The sequence below is a fragment of the Cervus canadensis genome, chromosome 26, assembly GCF_019320065.1.
Source record: "Cervus canadensis isolate Bull #8, Minnesota chromosome 26, ASM1932006v1, whole genome shotgun sequence".
Classification (NCBI taxonomy): domain Eukaryota; kingdom Metazoa; phylum Chordata; class Mammalia; order Artiodactyla; family Cervidae; genus Cervus; species Cervus canadensis.
In genome coordinates this window covers 32,453,948-32,470,366 of record NC_057411.1, presented here as the reverse complement: position 1 = coordinate 32,470,366, position 16,419 = coordinate 32,453,948, and the positions used below count along the sequence as shown (strand labels likewise).

Here is a 16,419-nt window from a genome sequence, read left to right as displayed (position 1 = left end):
GAAAAAAGAAAAAAGAATAAAAAAACACAAGTTCTGTCTCATTTATGTCTTCATCTGTATATCTCTGCTGCAGCTAACCTTTTCTTTTTCTTTTTTCCCAATAGGAATACTATGACAAAGGAGATTACATTATTAGAGAGGGGGAGGAAGGAAGTACGTTTTTCATTTTAGCAAAAGGAAAGGTAAATATTAATTAAAGTTTACTTAAAGTAAATCTAAAGAAGCATTTCAAATCTGTTTGCCATAAAAGCAGCAGTGTTGTGCCTTGCAGCCTAAGTCGTCTGCGTTGAGCAGGTTAACGGAGCTTCTGCTCAGAAGACACCTGGGGAAGTGAGGTTTGGAGGAGGGGAATGGGGGGCGGTCTGAGCACTGGGTTTGGGGCCACAGGAAACTTATCATGGGTTCTGGCTGCAATAGTAATTTCTTAGTGACCTTAGTCAGGTCACTTGACTTTCTTTGGACCTCATTTCATTGTGTGTAAAATGACTGGATTATTTCTAAAGGTCCCTTCCAGCTCTGATTGTGTGATTCTCAGCCCAAGGTTCAAGATCAAGGGTTGTAATATTTTCCCATCCCACAGGTAGACAAACAACAGGTAGAGAATGAACTAGATAACTGACAGAACAATCAGGCCTCATGCAGTGGAACAATATGATTAAGAACTTGAATTCATACACAGCAGGTCAAGATGATTTAGATGCTGAAGAGAAATTTGCACTAATATATTCAACATATTTACACTAATATATGCAATATATTCCTTTACCTAGATATTGAGTGGCTAACATGTTGCCAGTTGTTCCTAGGTTGACTCTTTGCAGTGTTCCTCAGAAACAAAAAGCATTTGTGAAATACTGAAGGAAAGGATAAAATCTTAAGAATCTATGTCTCTATGAGTGTCAGCTTTTTACTTACACTCTTTCTTCCCCGGAAGAGTTTATCATCACAGAGTTAGACACTGCCCTTTGTAAACTGCTTTGTGGTTGAACTTTGGACGGAGCCCCCAGCAATGGAAAAAAAAATTAACAAAATAGTTTTAGAAATTCTTGAACACTGCACCACTTTTCATCATTTCTCCCCAATCTGGACCTCATGGTTTGAAAGAATTCTGGTTAATAAACAAATTGCATTTATCATTTAAACTTTTTGAAATTTATTAATAAATGCTCATCAGAACTTCAAACCAGTACAAAGCAACCCTTCTTAGCATGTTGAACTGGAATAATTCTAGCCACAAAAAGGAATATTGACGTTTTTGTTTGACTCTGGCTTCCTGGACTGTGGATCATACTGAGACTCTCATGAAAGTTGTGGACTCTCCTCCATGTACTCATTTTTCTTTCAGTTTTAGAGGGTACGCAGAAATCAACAAGTTAGTCAGAAACATGAGATTCAGAATTCCTGATATTCAGTCTTATTCTTGATTGACTTGTCAACCCCATTTGGTTTTTTGAAAAAATAAATTTCCCATAGGGCCATTATTATTTTCCTTGAGCATCCCTAGGAAGAAATAACTGGATTCATGTAAAATATTTTGAGCAGTGAGATTTGAATGAAAGCTTCCTCTTACAAAAGGTGGAGTCATTTAATTGTGTTGAATCACAGGATTTTTCAGTTCATCCAAATGAAATGAGTACAGTTAGATGATTCTAACTACTGCAAGAATAAAGCAAAGAGTTGTCTTTTTCCCTTGTTGAGTCAAATTTATATAGATCAGGAGAGTCTGGTTGAATGGGTATGTGTTCAGATTCTCCTTTTTTTTTTTTTCCTTCTCTCTCTCTTTTCTTATATTGTTTGACATCATTTAGGTAAAAGTCACCCAAAGTACTGAAGGCCATGATCAACCGCAGCTAATAAAAACACTGCAGAAAGGAGAATATTTTGGAGAAAAAGCTCTTATCAGGTGAGTTCATGAATTTGTATACCACACTTAAAGAATTCTTTGGTTGGTTTACATGTGTACTTCTTACCCATGTAGAGTTGTCAAATAGAGCTACCAGTTATCCAGGAAATAAACGGCAATTTTACTGACTTCTAAAAATTTCATTGTTAAGCAGGAAATAAGTGTACTAATTTTCCACAGGAAGACATTCACAAAGTCTTCTAAGTTTGCTAGTGAAAATAAAATTGGTGTTCTATTAGAATTTTTAGTTTAAAAGAGAGAAAGAAATTGAAAATTTCAATTTTCCTTTAAGAACGTGTTTTTACACATTCCTGTTTTACCCTTTAAAAATGATCAAATAATAACTTCCCATATTTTTGTGATTTTAAATCATTATGTCAAAAGTAGTATTTTCTTAAGTATTTTTATACGCTCATTTTGCAAGTTTTAAAAACAGCTCAAAATAGTGTATTTGACGTTTCTACCTGAACCTTTGGCCTTTTGAGATATGAGTTTATTTACTGTTGACCTAACTTATGGAAAAATATTTGTAAAGATTAATCAAATGTCTCAGGAGGCATTATGTGCTTCCTGGAATTCAGAAAACAACCTCAAGTCTGAAAAAAATTTTTCTTAAATAAGATAACTTTATAAAAGATCAAGTTAGGATTTTGAGCAACACCCTTTTTTTTTTTTGGAACTACATGTTTTTAAATGAATGCTTGAAATTAGTTAAGAAAACACTTAAAATTTATGTTATTACTAAATACTTTTTATTTCATCTTTATACTTATAAAAATGAGTAACGTTTCTGCTCATATTTCTTCCTTTTTAATTTTTGTCTGTGAAGCCTACAAATTCTGCTGATTGACATGTTAGGATTACATTAGGTACAGAGCAATGAAAAAATCTTCATAAATTACCTGAAAACAAATTTGGTTCTTTAAAAATCATAAAGCTCTTAGTTTTTAAAGAAAAGTGAACTACTTAAAAACTTAGTAAGCTAAGTTATGGTTATTTTGTAAACAATTTAAAAATTGAATTTAAAAACAAGTTGAATTTTTGTTTTCCATTTTCTAGCTGGTAATGAACTTGTTTCAATAACAGGGAAATAATCCTCTTTCTGTTTGCTTTTTTATGACAGAATATGAATACACTCATGTAATACAATTATGTAATATCATTATTCAAGACTTCAATGTGTTTGTTCCTAACATTAACACATTACTTTTCTCATACCCCCAAGCAAAATTACTAAAGTCCAAAAGTGCAGAGAACTTTATAAATACACCATAGACTCAAAATAACTCTTTAAAAGGAAAAATGCTGTCTGGTTATGCTGGATCTGAAATAATTTATGCTCTCTGTTGCAGACAGCCAATTATAGTATTTTCCCATGAGAAACATGGGAATTTATATTTAATAAAGACACTCTGCTCCCCAAAGCATTTAAAACGTAAAGCTAGAATCCATGAGAAGGAGAGTTGGATGCATATATTTTTTCATTTTTGTGTATTTTTATGCTGTCACTTTTTAGGGTCACTGACTGATTCAGTATTCTTTATATTCTGTGTATTTACATGATTTGATGTTAAGTAGCCCAGGAGTTCCTTCAGCATTTTATGTGCATGACATTTTATGTGCATTTTAAATCCATGACACTTACACAGTTATTACGAAAGAAACATATGTGTATTGTAAACATCTAATACTTATAAACTTCTTGTAAAGGATATTCCTAGTCAAAATCATGATACTGACAAGTGAAAAGGATGTCATGCCTCTTTTTTTTTTGAACTTACAGATCAAATAATTGACCCATATCCAGGATCATATCTGTATAGATATCTACGCACATACAAGTTGAGAAAAAACTACCCACCTCCCAACTCAAAAGCACATTAATGTTTTCACCAATGAAATGTTTTCACCAATGTTTTCTAGCAAGGGCCCTGTAAACTTGGGAGGGGCTGTGGGTTATGTCTGAAGGCATCTGGAAGCCTGTGATGTGCATAGGGGACTTCTCTGGAGTGAGAGATAGGCTGTCAAAGTTTTCCCTGTCCTGTCACTAATAGAAGATGAGGGAACTTTACTTGGTGTGATGCCATTTTTGGGGAAGTTGTTAAAAGCAGTCTTAACATGCTTGCTGCTATAGGCTACCTTAAATGCAATCACTTTCAGAGCACTGGGTATCATATGGATGTACCTTTCCTCGGGGTCTCTAGTTTGTGACTAATAGAGGAGTAAAAATAATATAAATAAAGATAACTACAGAAATACTTTCCCCAATGCTTGACCCTTGGTATTCATTAGGTAATTAAATTTACCATCATTAGATCATGTGTCATAACTCATTGTATTTAAGGGAACTACTGTTAGAGTCACTAATATATTGTTTACCCCTGAGAACGAAAGACAATGCTACTAATTACACTATGACTCACTGTCAGTTGTAAGACATGTTTTGATTTCAGGGATTTTCATGGAAACTGTACATCTTAGACTATAAAATGAAAGGTTTTAATATTCCTTTAATTCACCAGGTGATGTGGCACTTTCTCTGGGTTTTCTTCTTGTTTGGTTCATTATAAGTTACTCATTCAAGGTTTTTCTTATAAATTTCTTTGATCAGTTCATTTCAGTTTTGACTGCTTATTAATTAGCAGTTCCTGTTTGATCAGAGGAGAGCTATTTTACTTGTGCTGGCACAGAACACAGAATGAAATTCCATACACGCTTGCGCTCACTGACTCCTTGACGTTCCCAGTGCATTTATCTTACTCTCCTCTGGATTCCTCGTGCACATCATGTTTTTAGGAAACATTTCAAATCTTTTTTTGGGGAGGAAGGGGTGGAGTGTAAATTATGATGTTACAAAAACACATCATCTTTGGAAGGTTTAAGTGATGCTGTTTCATATCAGTCGCAGATTCCCTAATAAAAATAGATGTCTAATTTCTCACCAGAAAATTGACTTTCCTGTTTTTGTCTGCAGTGAAGATGTCAGATCAGCTAACATTATCGCCGAAGAAAATGATGTTGCATGCCTGGTTATAGATCGAGAGTGAGTATACTGATGTTGTTAGAGAATGCCGGCAATTGCCACCTTTGAAGACTTGGCCTTCTGTTACTCCAAGGGCCCATCTGTCTTCCCATTCATCACCATTTGGAAATGCTGGCCAATCCTCAGCTGCGAGGACATTCTATTAAAATTCATGGGAAGGAACCAGGCCTTCTGATCTGAATCTGTCTGTGGCAGCGGCAGATGCTGACGGGCTAAATATTTTGTGAGCAGAGTTTGTACATAAATATCAGCAATAGACTGATTTAAATTCTGCATCTTCCAGAGAAACAAGCTTGTTAGGACTCATGGATTTTTCCACACACCCCACACTGAAGAACTTCATAATTTATTTGTGAAATGCTCTAAGCAGTCAAAAATTTAACAAAACCTATCTCTCTCAAAATATAAAATGCTTATTAGTTAGATGTATTTCCAGAGAAGTTTTAATTTAACATTTGTAGTAATTTGGAAGAGATGTATGTCAACATTAATCTCTAAGTGTGTGAGGTTATTTTTTTAGAATATCTCAGTTAGTGTCCTTAACTCACTTTGAATCATATTTGAATCTGACTCCTTCAATCTGTCATTAATCAGTTGAATATTTGTTGACTATGTAGATGTGAAAAAGGAAATTCAAGTATACCAGAGCTTTGTGTGGTCAAAGAAACAGGGCATACTCTTATGAAATGCTGATATGAAATAGTATAATGATGAGTGTCACAGGAGTATGTAATTGATTGCTAATTAAATAAAATATTTATTATTTTATTTAACATAGCATCATAGCATCTTAGAGATTTAGATAGCTATATGCTGTTTAGATATTTATATGCTATTTAGATAACATAGCATCATAGAGATTTAGAGCTGAAAAGAATTTTGGATTATTTTATGAAATCTTTTTATTATGAAAAGTTTCAAACATATTAAAAAATAGGATGATATTGAGCCATGCAAGTACAGCAATTATCATTTAAAACCTTATCTGTACCACTTTGCCATCTCCTTCCTATCTTCTCCATACTATTTTCAAGCAAATCAGAAACATAAAATTATTTCATCTATGAATTTTAGTAGCATCTCTAAAAGCTAAGTGTTATTTATAATAATGACCACAATAACATAACATGCCTAAAAAATTAATAATTTTTATTTATTTAATTATATTTTAATTGAAGTATAATTGACATATAACATTATACTAGTTTCAGGGGTACAACATAATCATCCACTATATGTATGTATTGCAAGATGATCACTACAGTAAGTCTAGTTAACATCCATCATCACACATAGAATAACAATTCTTAGTATCACTTTGAGTTTCTTTAATCTTTCCCTTACAGATAAGAAAAGTGAGTTCAGGTCAGTTCAAGAACTGCCCCAACAGTGTCATCTGAAATGGAGCAAAGGCTCCTGCCCAGGTCTTCTGGTTCCTTTTAACAGTCTTTCCACCATGCCATTAGGTTCCCACAGCATGTGTTCAGAAAGAGAAGCAGTCACAGTGTCGTGAAGTGGGAAAAGTTTTACTTTATTTTTTAAGTGTAGAATTGGGGCTTAAAATTCATAGGAGCTTTCTAGGCAAAGAGGAAATGTAGAAGTCTTTCCAGGCGAAGTAAAACTTAAAAAAAATAAAAAAGGCATGGGGTTAGAAAGTGCAAGTATGTTCAAATGAAGGTAATTTTTGGTGGCAGCTCTCAAATATATTGATATGGTATTGCCCTGATGATGCATTGTTTTCCGTATGAGTTCCTTAAAAATACATGCGTGTGCTAAAGAGCTTTAGCTGTGTGTATGTGGTAAGATCTTATCAGTTGCTCTGGATTAAAAATTTACTGTAATCATGTAACCAAATGTTTGTGCAATATCTCATGTATTCATAATCCATATAAAGGACAGAGTGGTTTTTATAGATTTTATAACTTATTTGGAAACTTATACTTTTCAAATGTATAATGTACATGTGCATAGTTGAGATTCTTATAACATACAAGGTACTGACCTGTTAGACACAGTGAGACATTAAAAGTTACATGAGTTTATCCTGTGTGTGAGAGAAACTGGATGTCAGGTATGACTGAGTTGCCCTACATCCTGAATTTCCTGGGATCGTTCTAGTTATTCTAATATTTTTATGATTGGCAGTCCCATTCACTCTGAAAAGCATTCATTTTGGATGATAAATTGTATGATCATTGTAGTTATCACTTAGAAGGCTAGATTAAGATCCCATGGTAATTTGCCCATGGTACCCTCACACCATTGTTCACACTTGATGTGATGGCTTTGTTTAGCATCTGTCTTCCCACACTTTAGTTCCTTCGTGAGAACAGAAACATCTACTTTGTTCACTGCTGTTGTGCCAGAATTTGACAGAGTCCTTGGCATGCAGGAAATGATCCACATGTTGTCTGAATAAAGGGCAATGCAGTGTAGTGGCTGAAAGCCTATGGCTCTTTATTTCTTCTTTTCTAATTCATCATTTTAAAAAATACATATTTGAAAGTTACAACTATAATGTGGCAGCTGTTTAAACTTGACTTTAGTTTGCAGAGATTTTCTAGAGAACTCTGACACCGATGTCACTTACAGTTAAAAAATAAAATTTGTTTACAACAATACTTCAGTTAGTTTCATAGCAAGGTAATGGTGACCTATACAAGAAGTATTTACTTTTACTTGAAAATTTCAACCCTTGGAAATTTGAAATAATATTGTTTTGTTTCTCACTTCTCTAGTCAGCAAAGGACAGTTCGCAGAGCAGGGTAGAGAAGAGAGTAGATTTGAATGGGGAGTGAAAAATATCCAGACTTCCATAGTGGTCCAGTGATTTAGACTTCACTTTCCATTACTGGAGGTGTGGGTTCGATCCCTGGGTGGGGAACTAAGAGCCCATGTGCCTCACGGCCACAAATCCAAAACATAAAACAGAAACAGTATTGTAATACATTCAGTAAAAACTTTAAAAATGGCCCCCATTAAAAAATCTAAAAAAAAAAAAAAAGATATACTTAATAATGTAAGTATAGGTTGGTGATCAGTTAAATATGGATAGGGGTCTTCAGGGCTAGGCAGTCAGTATGTGGCACCAATACATTAATAAGATGGTATATTAGTTTTAGGTAGTTTGAGGTAAATTTTCATTCCTTTTATTTTGTTATGTTCAAGAGCTTAAGATTTACTGAGGTGCATAAAGTGTGGGTTCTAGAAGGATACTGTTTTTAGTGGGGAAGAGCACCACCCTGGCAATGACGAATCAAGGTAGATTGTATGGAGTGAGGGATGCACTGGAAGGATAATCCAGAGGATAGATTTGTTAGGTGAGGAAGGGGATTATTTTTTTCTCATGGGCAGTTCCTATGTAAGAATTCCCAGAGATGGGGAACTTGGGACAGGGTGATTAGATGGGACCAGTAACAAGCGTGTGATCCCTGAGGGGAGGGAAGTCAAGGGAAAGATGTTGGCTGAGCCTCAGAGAACCATTAAAGTAAAATATTTGGACTTAATCATTTAGGAATGTAAAATAAGTAGTATTATCTAAGGCTAAAGAAGAAGTAAATTTTATTTTTGATTTTAAAAATAAATAGCTTAATTTGATTAAGCAAATTATAAAAATCTGTAATGCATGTAACCTGTTGATGCAGTAAACAAATCATGTAGGCTATTTCCTTTCCACTCTCTTTTTTAGAAAGTATTTTTTAAATGTTTATTAATTCATAAGCTCATGATAAATTGTTTTTGTTTACATTAACAAGTCAATAATTGTTTTAGGGGTTTTTTGTTTGTTTTTAACTTTTTATTTTGTATTGGAGTATAGCCTATTATAACAATGTTGTGATAGTTTCAGATAGACAGCTAAGGGACTCAGCCATATATATATACATGTATCCATTCTCCCCCAAACTCTCCTCCCAGTAAACAAATCATGTAGCCTATTTCCTTTCCTCAGTCTTCTTAAAATAAAGAACAATATTGATAAACCTGAACCACAGGCAGAAAATTACAGAAATGTTGTCTCTTCTCACTGATAGCTTCTTTGCTTTCAGAAACTCACGGCATCAATTATGTAACTTCCAATAACTATTCTATCTACATGTGATGGCAACTTGAATGTAAATAAGTTATTGAAAAACAGTTTGCAAAGTTTTGAGTAACCATACAAATAGGCTTTCATAAGCTTAAGAAGAATGGCAGGTTGCAGTGGTTAACTCTCAGCCCTGAGCTTTTTGTTTTATTCATTTTATTATTTAGAACATTCAACCAAACAGTGGGGACTTTTGAAGAACTCCAAAAATATCTTGAAGGGTATGTGGCAAACCTGAACCGGGATGATGAAAAAAGACATGCGAAGTAAGTGGAGATATTTTTCTAAGCTGGATGTGACTTCCGGCAGTTGATGAAGAAGGGGACTGAAGGGTGTGATTGGTAACTTTTAGTGTATTGTCACTAGAAAATTTGGGGGAGTTGTTTTAAATTGTTCTTCCACAAAAAGGATACCAGTTACCTCTAGTGTAGATATTATTTTAGTCTATAAGTATTTTCTTATTTTTGGTGATGAGTAGTAATGTTTGGGAGAAATTTCCTGATACGAGACCTTGGGAAAGAGTTGTCTACATTGACTGGTGACTTGGTTCAAAAGGATATTAATTCAGAAAGGAAGTCTCTCTTGCCCATGGAAATCAAAACGGGAATTCCAAGGAATAGCATAGCCCATTCAGAGCCTGGCTTATTTCAAAATATAAGGGAGTGGGACTTCTCTTGCAGTCCAGTGGTTAAGACTTCACCTTCCAATGCAAGGGGTGCAGGTTCAATCCCTGGCCAGGGAGCTAGGATCCCATATACCTTGTGGCCGGAAAACCAAAACATAAAACAGAAACAATATTCTAACAAATTCAATAAAGACTTTAAAAATGGTCCATATCAAAAAAATATTTTAAAAAAATTTAAGGGAGCTATTGCCCAGATGGTTTTATGTTGGGTTCTAATTGTAGTAATACTGATGAAAATGCTTTTTGGTTCATAAGAATAAAATTCTTTGTAAAATTAAAATTATTTGAAAATCCTTTGCTGAAACATTTTATAGAATGAATACTTAAGTATGTATTCACCAGACAGTACCATTAAAGTTGAAGAGTCAAAAGTTCTGGAAGACTGATATTTGAGTTAAATTAGAGCATTCAGGCAGACTGCATTTTTTTTTTTTTTCTTGCAGGGAATGTGTTTGTAGTTTTTGTGCCAAAGGTCTTTTGTAGTAAGAATGGTTCATGAATATATAACCCAGAGCAGTAAACTTTAATTAAGAGGGGAAAATGAGTATTTCCAAATAACAATACGTAAGCGTAAAGTAAGAAATGTATTTTTCATGTTTCACAAAGCAGTTATTCTCGTTCAGCCAGAGAAATCTTCAAAATCTAAAAAAAAAAAGCAAAATATGGCAAAGATTCTCAGTGCAGTATAGTCCTGTAGGTGCAGCAAAGGAAATGGCTCTTTTTTCTGGTTTTCTTTTCTCTCATTGACTCTTTGTTTTTTACATGGCTTTATTGAGATGTATCTCAAATACCACACAATTCACCTCTTTTACCACTCACTGACTCAATCTGACATTTGTCTTTTTTATTGTGTGTGAATGTATCTGTTTTTTATTTGTATTTTCTGTTGATTTTCTCCCCAGATGTAACTGAATCTGATCCTATAAAAGTTGAGATAAGCTCTGTGGCAACAATGGGCAGTAATTACTGGCAGAAATAAGACTGTTGTAAGGGTGGGATTTATATGTACTGTGACCCCTGCTTTGCCTAAGGGAGCGTATGTAAAGTTTCTCTTTTCTCATACAGGAGATCCATGTCTAGCTGGAAGCTGTCCAAAGCACTCTCTTTGGAGATGATTCAACTGAAGGAGAAAGTGGCCAGATTTTCCTCATCATCCCCCTTCCAGAACCTTGAGATTATCGCAACACTGGGCGTTGGTGGGTTCGGAAGAGTTGAGCTTGTAAGGGGTTTACGTTTCAAGCATCTGAGAGAAGCCTTTTGACTTTTGTTTTGTTTTGTATTCCAGTGTTTCTTGGAGGAATATATGCATTGTTATTGCTATCCAAATGTTACTTTGAACTAAAATTGAGAGTTTAGTTTTCACTCTTATTTTATAATAGTGGGTGTGTGCTACTAAATAACTTGTAACAATATAGCTGCTATTTCAGTCTACTTTTGCCACATCCTTTTGTGATTTTTTTTTTTCTTGAGGGCAGCTATTAGAGAATGTACCAAGTAACTTTTCCCATAGGCTATAAAACATAAAATGTGTATTTCTTAGCAGCAACATTTATGTATGCATATACTCATGATGCATTAACTCTATGTAAAGTAAACAAAATGTGTCCAGTGAAAGGGTCACAGAGATGAAATCTTTAATACCACAGTTTCATTTCTTAAACAATTCCTCTGCCATGTCTATATTTGGCTTTCATGATCCTATTTTTGGGTTGCTCAAAATTTTCTATCCAAATTAAAAAAAAAAAAAAGAAATTGAATGCAAGGAAATGTTTGAAGAGCAGCCTTCTGTAGTGCTGATCAAGATAGCTGGGAATTTATAGCCTGATTTCAGCTGCATCTTCCATATCACACCCCTCTGAGCTTTATAATCAGCTTCCAAACAGTGTAGCAGAGCCATGCAGTCAGATGCTCTGAGGAAACTGTGGAATGGTGACCTGGTGACTTTACTGGGTAGAGATGATGCTGAACCCTTGGTGACTACTGAGCCCTTACTTGCCCAGCAGATCTGTAACTATTCACTGTCCATTAACCTTGGGAACTATGATGACACCTCCATCTGCTGGGTGGCCCGGGTGTGAGCAGATCTGAAATGCTGCCAGGAGACTCCGAATAGTACACTCTACACCAAGTCAATACCCCATCTCTTTTGGGCAAAGGGGGACAGAGATGAATTCTTAATAGGCCAGAGAGTTTGTAGTGTTTCTTATGCCATATGGAGGGATAAGAGAGCCATGTGCTGTATTTTTCATCAAAATCATGGCAAACCATTGAATTAACAATGCTGAGGCTTGTTTTAATATGGTTAGATAATAATAATTGAAACAATAATCTCACCATTGATTTGAAAGTCTGGGCATCAACTAGTGGCAAACTCTGAGCGAAATTAAGGGAGCAACCAACTCTGCACAATTTCATTATTTGTCAGAGATAGTCTGCTTATGGAGTTTTAAGCCTGTCTGAATAAATACTTATTAAACTTCTAAAATTTCCTCTTAAAGGAAAATCCTATTTGTCCATCTAAAGCATGGTCTCCAATAGAACTTTCTGCTCTGATGGCAGTGTTCTGTATCCACCTGTCCAAAAGCATAGCTGCTGGCTAGATGTGATTAGAGAGCTTTTGAAATGTGGACAGTGCAAATGAAGGAACTGAATTTTTAATTTTAATCAATTTAAAACTAAATAGCTTTTTGTGACTAGTGGCTAGCATATTGAATCATAGATATGAATCTTGGATTAAATAGGTTTTATTTTGAAACTCAAAGAAGTGACTATTACGAAAGAGCAGTTTTTGGCAATTCTGGACCAAGCTTTTCATGTCATATACTCAACACCAAAGAGATTTTTATACACTCAGACTTCTAACTAGAATATTTTTCTTGTTTCAATACAAACATTCTAGAACCATGTTCCAACTATGTGAATTCTTTTGGAAATTACAAAGAAAAGGAAGTGTGTACACCTGGATAAAACTCAGCTCCTAGAGGGATAAAGTGGTGAAAAGCTTCCATGCTATTTAACTGTGAAAGAATTTGAACTCCTGCTGGTTCACATGTTTTACGTAGATATTGCAGATCTTTCCTAGTAAATTCATTTTGAGGGCTCATTCTCTTCTCCCCTAGGTTAAGGTGAAAAATGAGAACGTTGCTTTTGCTATGAAGTGTATAAGGAAGAAGCACATCGTTGACACGAAGCAGCAGGAGCACGTCTACTCAGAAAAGAAGATCCTGGAAGAGCTATGCTCACCTTTCATTGTGAAGTAAGTGAGCGTTTTGCTCCCAGAATCTTAGCATCTTGGGCTCTTCTTTGGAGTGCTTCTATGCAAGAGGACGGAGGAGGAAGAGGAGGCCCTTCCCTGAATTCTCCAGCCTAGTCACAGCGACGATACATAAAATAGTGGAAGTTTGAGAACTGAAGTCAGAATCCAGCTTTTTTTATTCTTGAGTAAACCTCGGGGAAGTGTATGTGGGAGTGTATGTGTGTGTGTGAATATAAAATTATTGTTTTAATAAATTGAATTGCTTATTTAATTCAGACCTAATGCAGAATTTGGGAAGGAAGGATTCATTCAGAACCCCTCAGGGGACGTGCTGCTGTTGAATTTCTGCAAAAAGTGGCATTTGGACACATTCAGGCTGCCAGGGAGCTGGTCCCTGCAGTTGTTGTTAGTTGCTTAATGGTGTTTGACTCTTTGCGAGCTGATGGACTGTAGTCTGCCAGGCTCCTCTGTCCATGGAATTCTCCAGGCAAGAATACTGGAGTGGGTTGCCATTTCCTTCTCCAGGGGATCTTCCCAACCCAGGGATCAAACCTGGGTCTCCTGCATTGAAGGCAGATTCTTTACTGTCTGAGTCACCAGGAGAGCCTGGTTCTTGCAATGCCAGATGCCAAAAGAAACACTTCCCTACAGGTACTGTTCTTTCTGGAGCTATCACCAGAGATTGGAAGAGAAACATATTCTAAGCCACGGCTCTCTTGTGAATTCATGGGTTAGTGGTGTAGGCCAGTTAAGGCATATATTTTCACACCTGCCTTCATGCCCTTAGAGTGTAGCTTTAGAGATTTCTGGGTGAGGTAAAGTGCCTCTGTAATGAGGAGAATTTATGCTTTTTGATCAAATGCCTTGAGAGAGTCTTTCTGCCTATCCATATTCTCAGACCCATATTTTTTCAAGATTAAAAAAAGTCTCAGCCCAGGCAATACTGGCAATAAAGTCATGCAATTATTTTTATATAAACTATGTGTTCCTCCCCTCTTTTAATCAATAATTCATTAAAAACTATCATGAACAGCTTCAGGGCATGCATTAGATTTTATTCATTTTTTCATTTCCTGCCCTTTGCAAAGTAGCTGGCATAGAGTAGGGCAATAATCATATTAAGAATAAATGTTAATGACAACATTTATTATTGAGAAAGTAACATGTGCCAGGCAGTCTTCTAAGCAAAATTTTAAAATATATATCTTATATAATATCCTTAAAGTGTATATTATATTATTATTATATTTATATTGAAGGTAGAAGTGTACATTGCTCAGTCATGTCCAACTCTGTGGTCCCATGGACTATAGCCTGCCAGGCTCCTCTATCCATGGAGTTCTTCAGGCAAAAATACTGGAGTGGGTAGTTATTCCCTTCTCCAGGGGTTTTTCCCAACCCAGGGATTGAACCCAGGTCTCCTGCATTGCTGGCAGATTCTTTACCAGCTGAGCTACCAAGGAAGGCCATATTTACATTATATTATATAATGTATATGTATCTTGTAATTTATTTATATTGTATATATAAAATAAATAATATAATTACATACAATCAATATGTAATCAAATGAATATATATATTTGTTATGATCTTCATAATAAAACAGATAAATGTTATGACTTTCCTCATTAACAAGAGCAGTGAAAAAACTGATGTCACTTAGCTGACGAATGGCCAGTCAGAGACTCAAGCCTAGGCAGCTTGGATCCAGAGCCCATACCGAACCACTGACTAGATTACTTCTGCCGTGTGTACGTGGTCCAGCTGTCCTTCTGTCTGCATTAGCCTGGTGCTAGGGAGACATGGGCATCTCTTGAGTAAGACCCAGAAATTGCTTTCCCCCAGCATTGTAATACGGTACCCTGCCCACATCCCACATCCGGATTGAGACTGATTCTTCCAGCTTCTGGGAGTCTTGCCAGCTGGGGACTCTGACTAATTCCCTCTCCAGTCATTGCTCTAAGGTGAAGAGACCCACCTGGCCCCTCACTCTTTCTCCAGGTACGTCCTGCATCCAGTGATGGTACAGGTCCTTAAAGCTGAGGCTTTTGTAAAATCACAGGCCAACTCTCCCTCTGCCCAAGTCTGCTTCCTTCCTTCCCCATGGGTGTTGGTCCCAAGAGCATTCCCCACTAAACTGACTGCTTACAAATTTCTGTCTTAGAGTCTGTTTCCTAATACCAACTAGAAGACATAAAACATAGGCATGAGTAACTGTTATGCAAAGTGAAAGTGAAAGTCGCTCAGTTGTGTCCAACTCTTTGCAACCCTATGGACTGCATATTCCATGGAATTCTTCAGGCCAGAATACTGGAGTGGGTAGCCTTTCCCTTCTCCAGGGAATCTTTCCAACCCAGAGATCAAATCCAGGTCTTCCACATTGCAGGCGGATTCTTTCCAGCTGAGCCACAAGGGAAGCCCTGATATGCAAGGCAGATCTTAAAGGAGATGATACAGAGATCTCAGGATTTGGGGAGGAAGGGAAGGCTGTAGGGGGGTTAATGAGCTACTTAATCAGGAAGGTGGCCATAGAGCTTGATCTTGAGGGGTGGATAACACTTTTATTACCATGGAACTGAGATTAAGAAAGTCTGTGGATAGCATGAAGGGGAGTCAGCAGATGAGAAACCAGGGGAGCAGGAAGGATCAGAGTGTTCAGTGAGCATCCAGTGTCTTTGTAAGATGTTTGGAAGGAGATGAGGACCATCCTTCAAAAAGTTATTGATGATGCTTTTAAGCAAACTTGAAGATGTTTTAAAACGGAATTTCTAATAATAATTGTGTTTTTCTTTTATTTTCACAGATTATATCGCACCTTCAAGGACAATAAGTATGTATACATGCTTTTGGAGGCCTGCTTAGGTGGGGAGCTGTGGAGTATATTAAGAGACAGGTAATGAAAAAGAATTATATGCAATAACTTTTGTCTGCCTGGCCTAAAGGATGCTGTATTCATGACCATTTAAAGAGACATGAAGAAATTCATTAAGAAATGAGTCTAAGGGACTTCCTTGGCTCTCCAGTGGTTAAGACTTTGCCTTCCAAGGTAGGGGGCACAGGTTCAATCCCTGGTTGTGAAACTAAGATCCCAGATGCCTCATGGCCAAAAAAAAAACCAAAGCGTGAAACAGAAGCAATACTGTAAGAGATTCAATAAAGACTTTTAAAAAATAGTCCATATAAAGAATCTTAAAAAATGTCTTAAAAAAGAGAAATGAATCTAAGCACAAATTGATAAACAAGTAGTAATAGTGATATTTTATGAGCTAACGTAGTAATCGTGTAATAGGCCCCCTGTACCAGTAGTCACTGTCATTCTCGTATTAGAGATTAAAGATGCCCAGGTTTAGAGTGTCAACCATCCATATCACATGGTTAATATGAGGCAGAGTATACATCCAGATGTTACTGACTCTGAATCTTGAGAAGGGAGATGACGATATGG

At 36.1% G+C, this 16,419-nt stretch overlaps 1 protein-coding gene across 3 annotated transcripts in view; it reads left to right on the top strand.

Annotated features, from left to right (window-relative positions):
• Positions 1-16,419, top strand: part of PRKG2 (protein kinase cGMP-dependent 2) — a 113,073-nt gene that overhangs the window by 53,976 nt on the left and 42,678 nt on the right. For 2 of the 3 annotated variants that reach the window (XM_043448062.1, XM_043448060.1), the window contains exons 7-13: positions 105-182; positions 1,809-1,903; positions 4,878-4,946; positions 9,198-9,296; positions 10,781-10,934; positions 12,835-12,971; positions 15,778-15,867. In XM_043448062.1, the coding sequence (XP_043303997.1) occupies positions 105-182; positions 1,809-1,903; positions 4,878-4,946; positions 9,198-9,296; positions 10,781-10,934; positions 12,835-12,971; positions 15,778-15,867 (722 nt within the window). Of the gene's footprint in view, positions 1-104; positions 183-1,808; positions 1,904-4,877; positions 4,947-9,197; positions 9,297-10,780; positions 10,935-12,834; positions 12,972-15,777; positions 15,868-16,419 lie in introns of those variants that run through there. The other variant, XM_043448063.1, reaches the window with a different exon arrangement.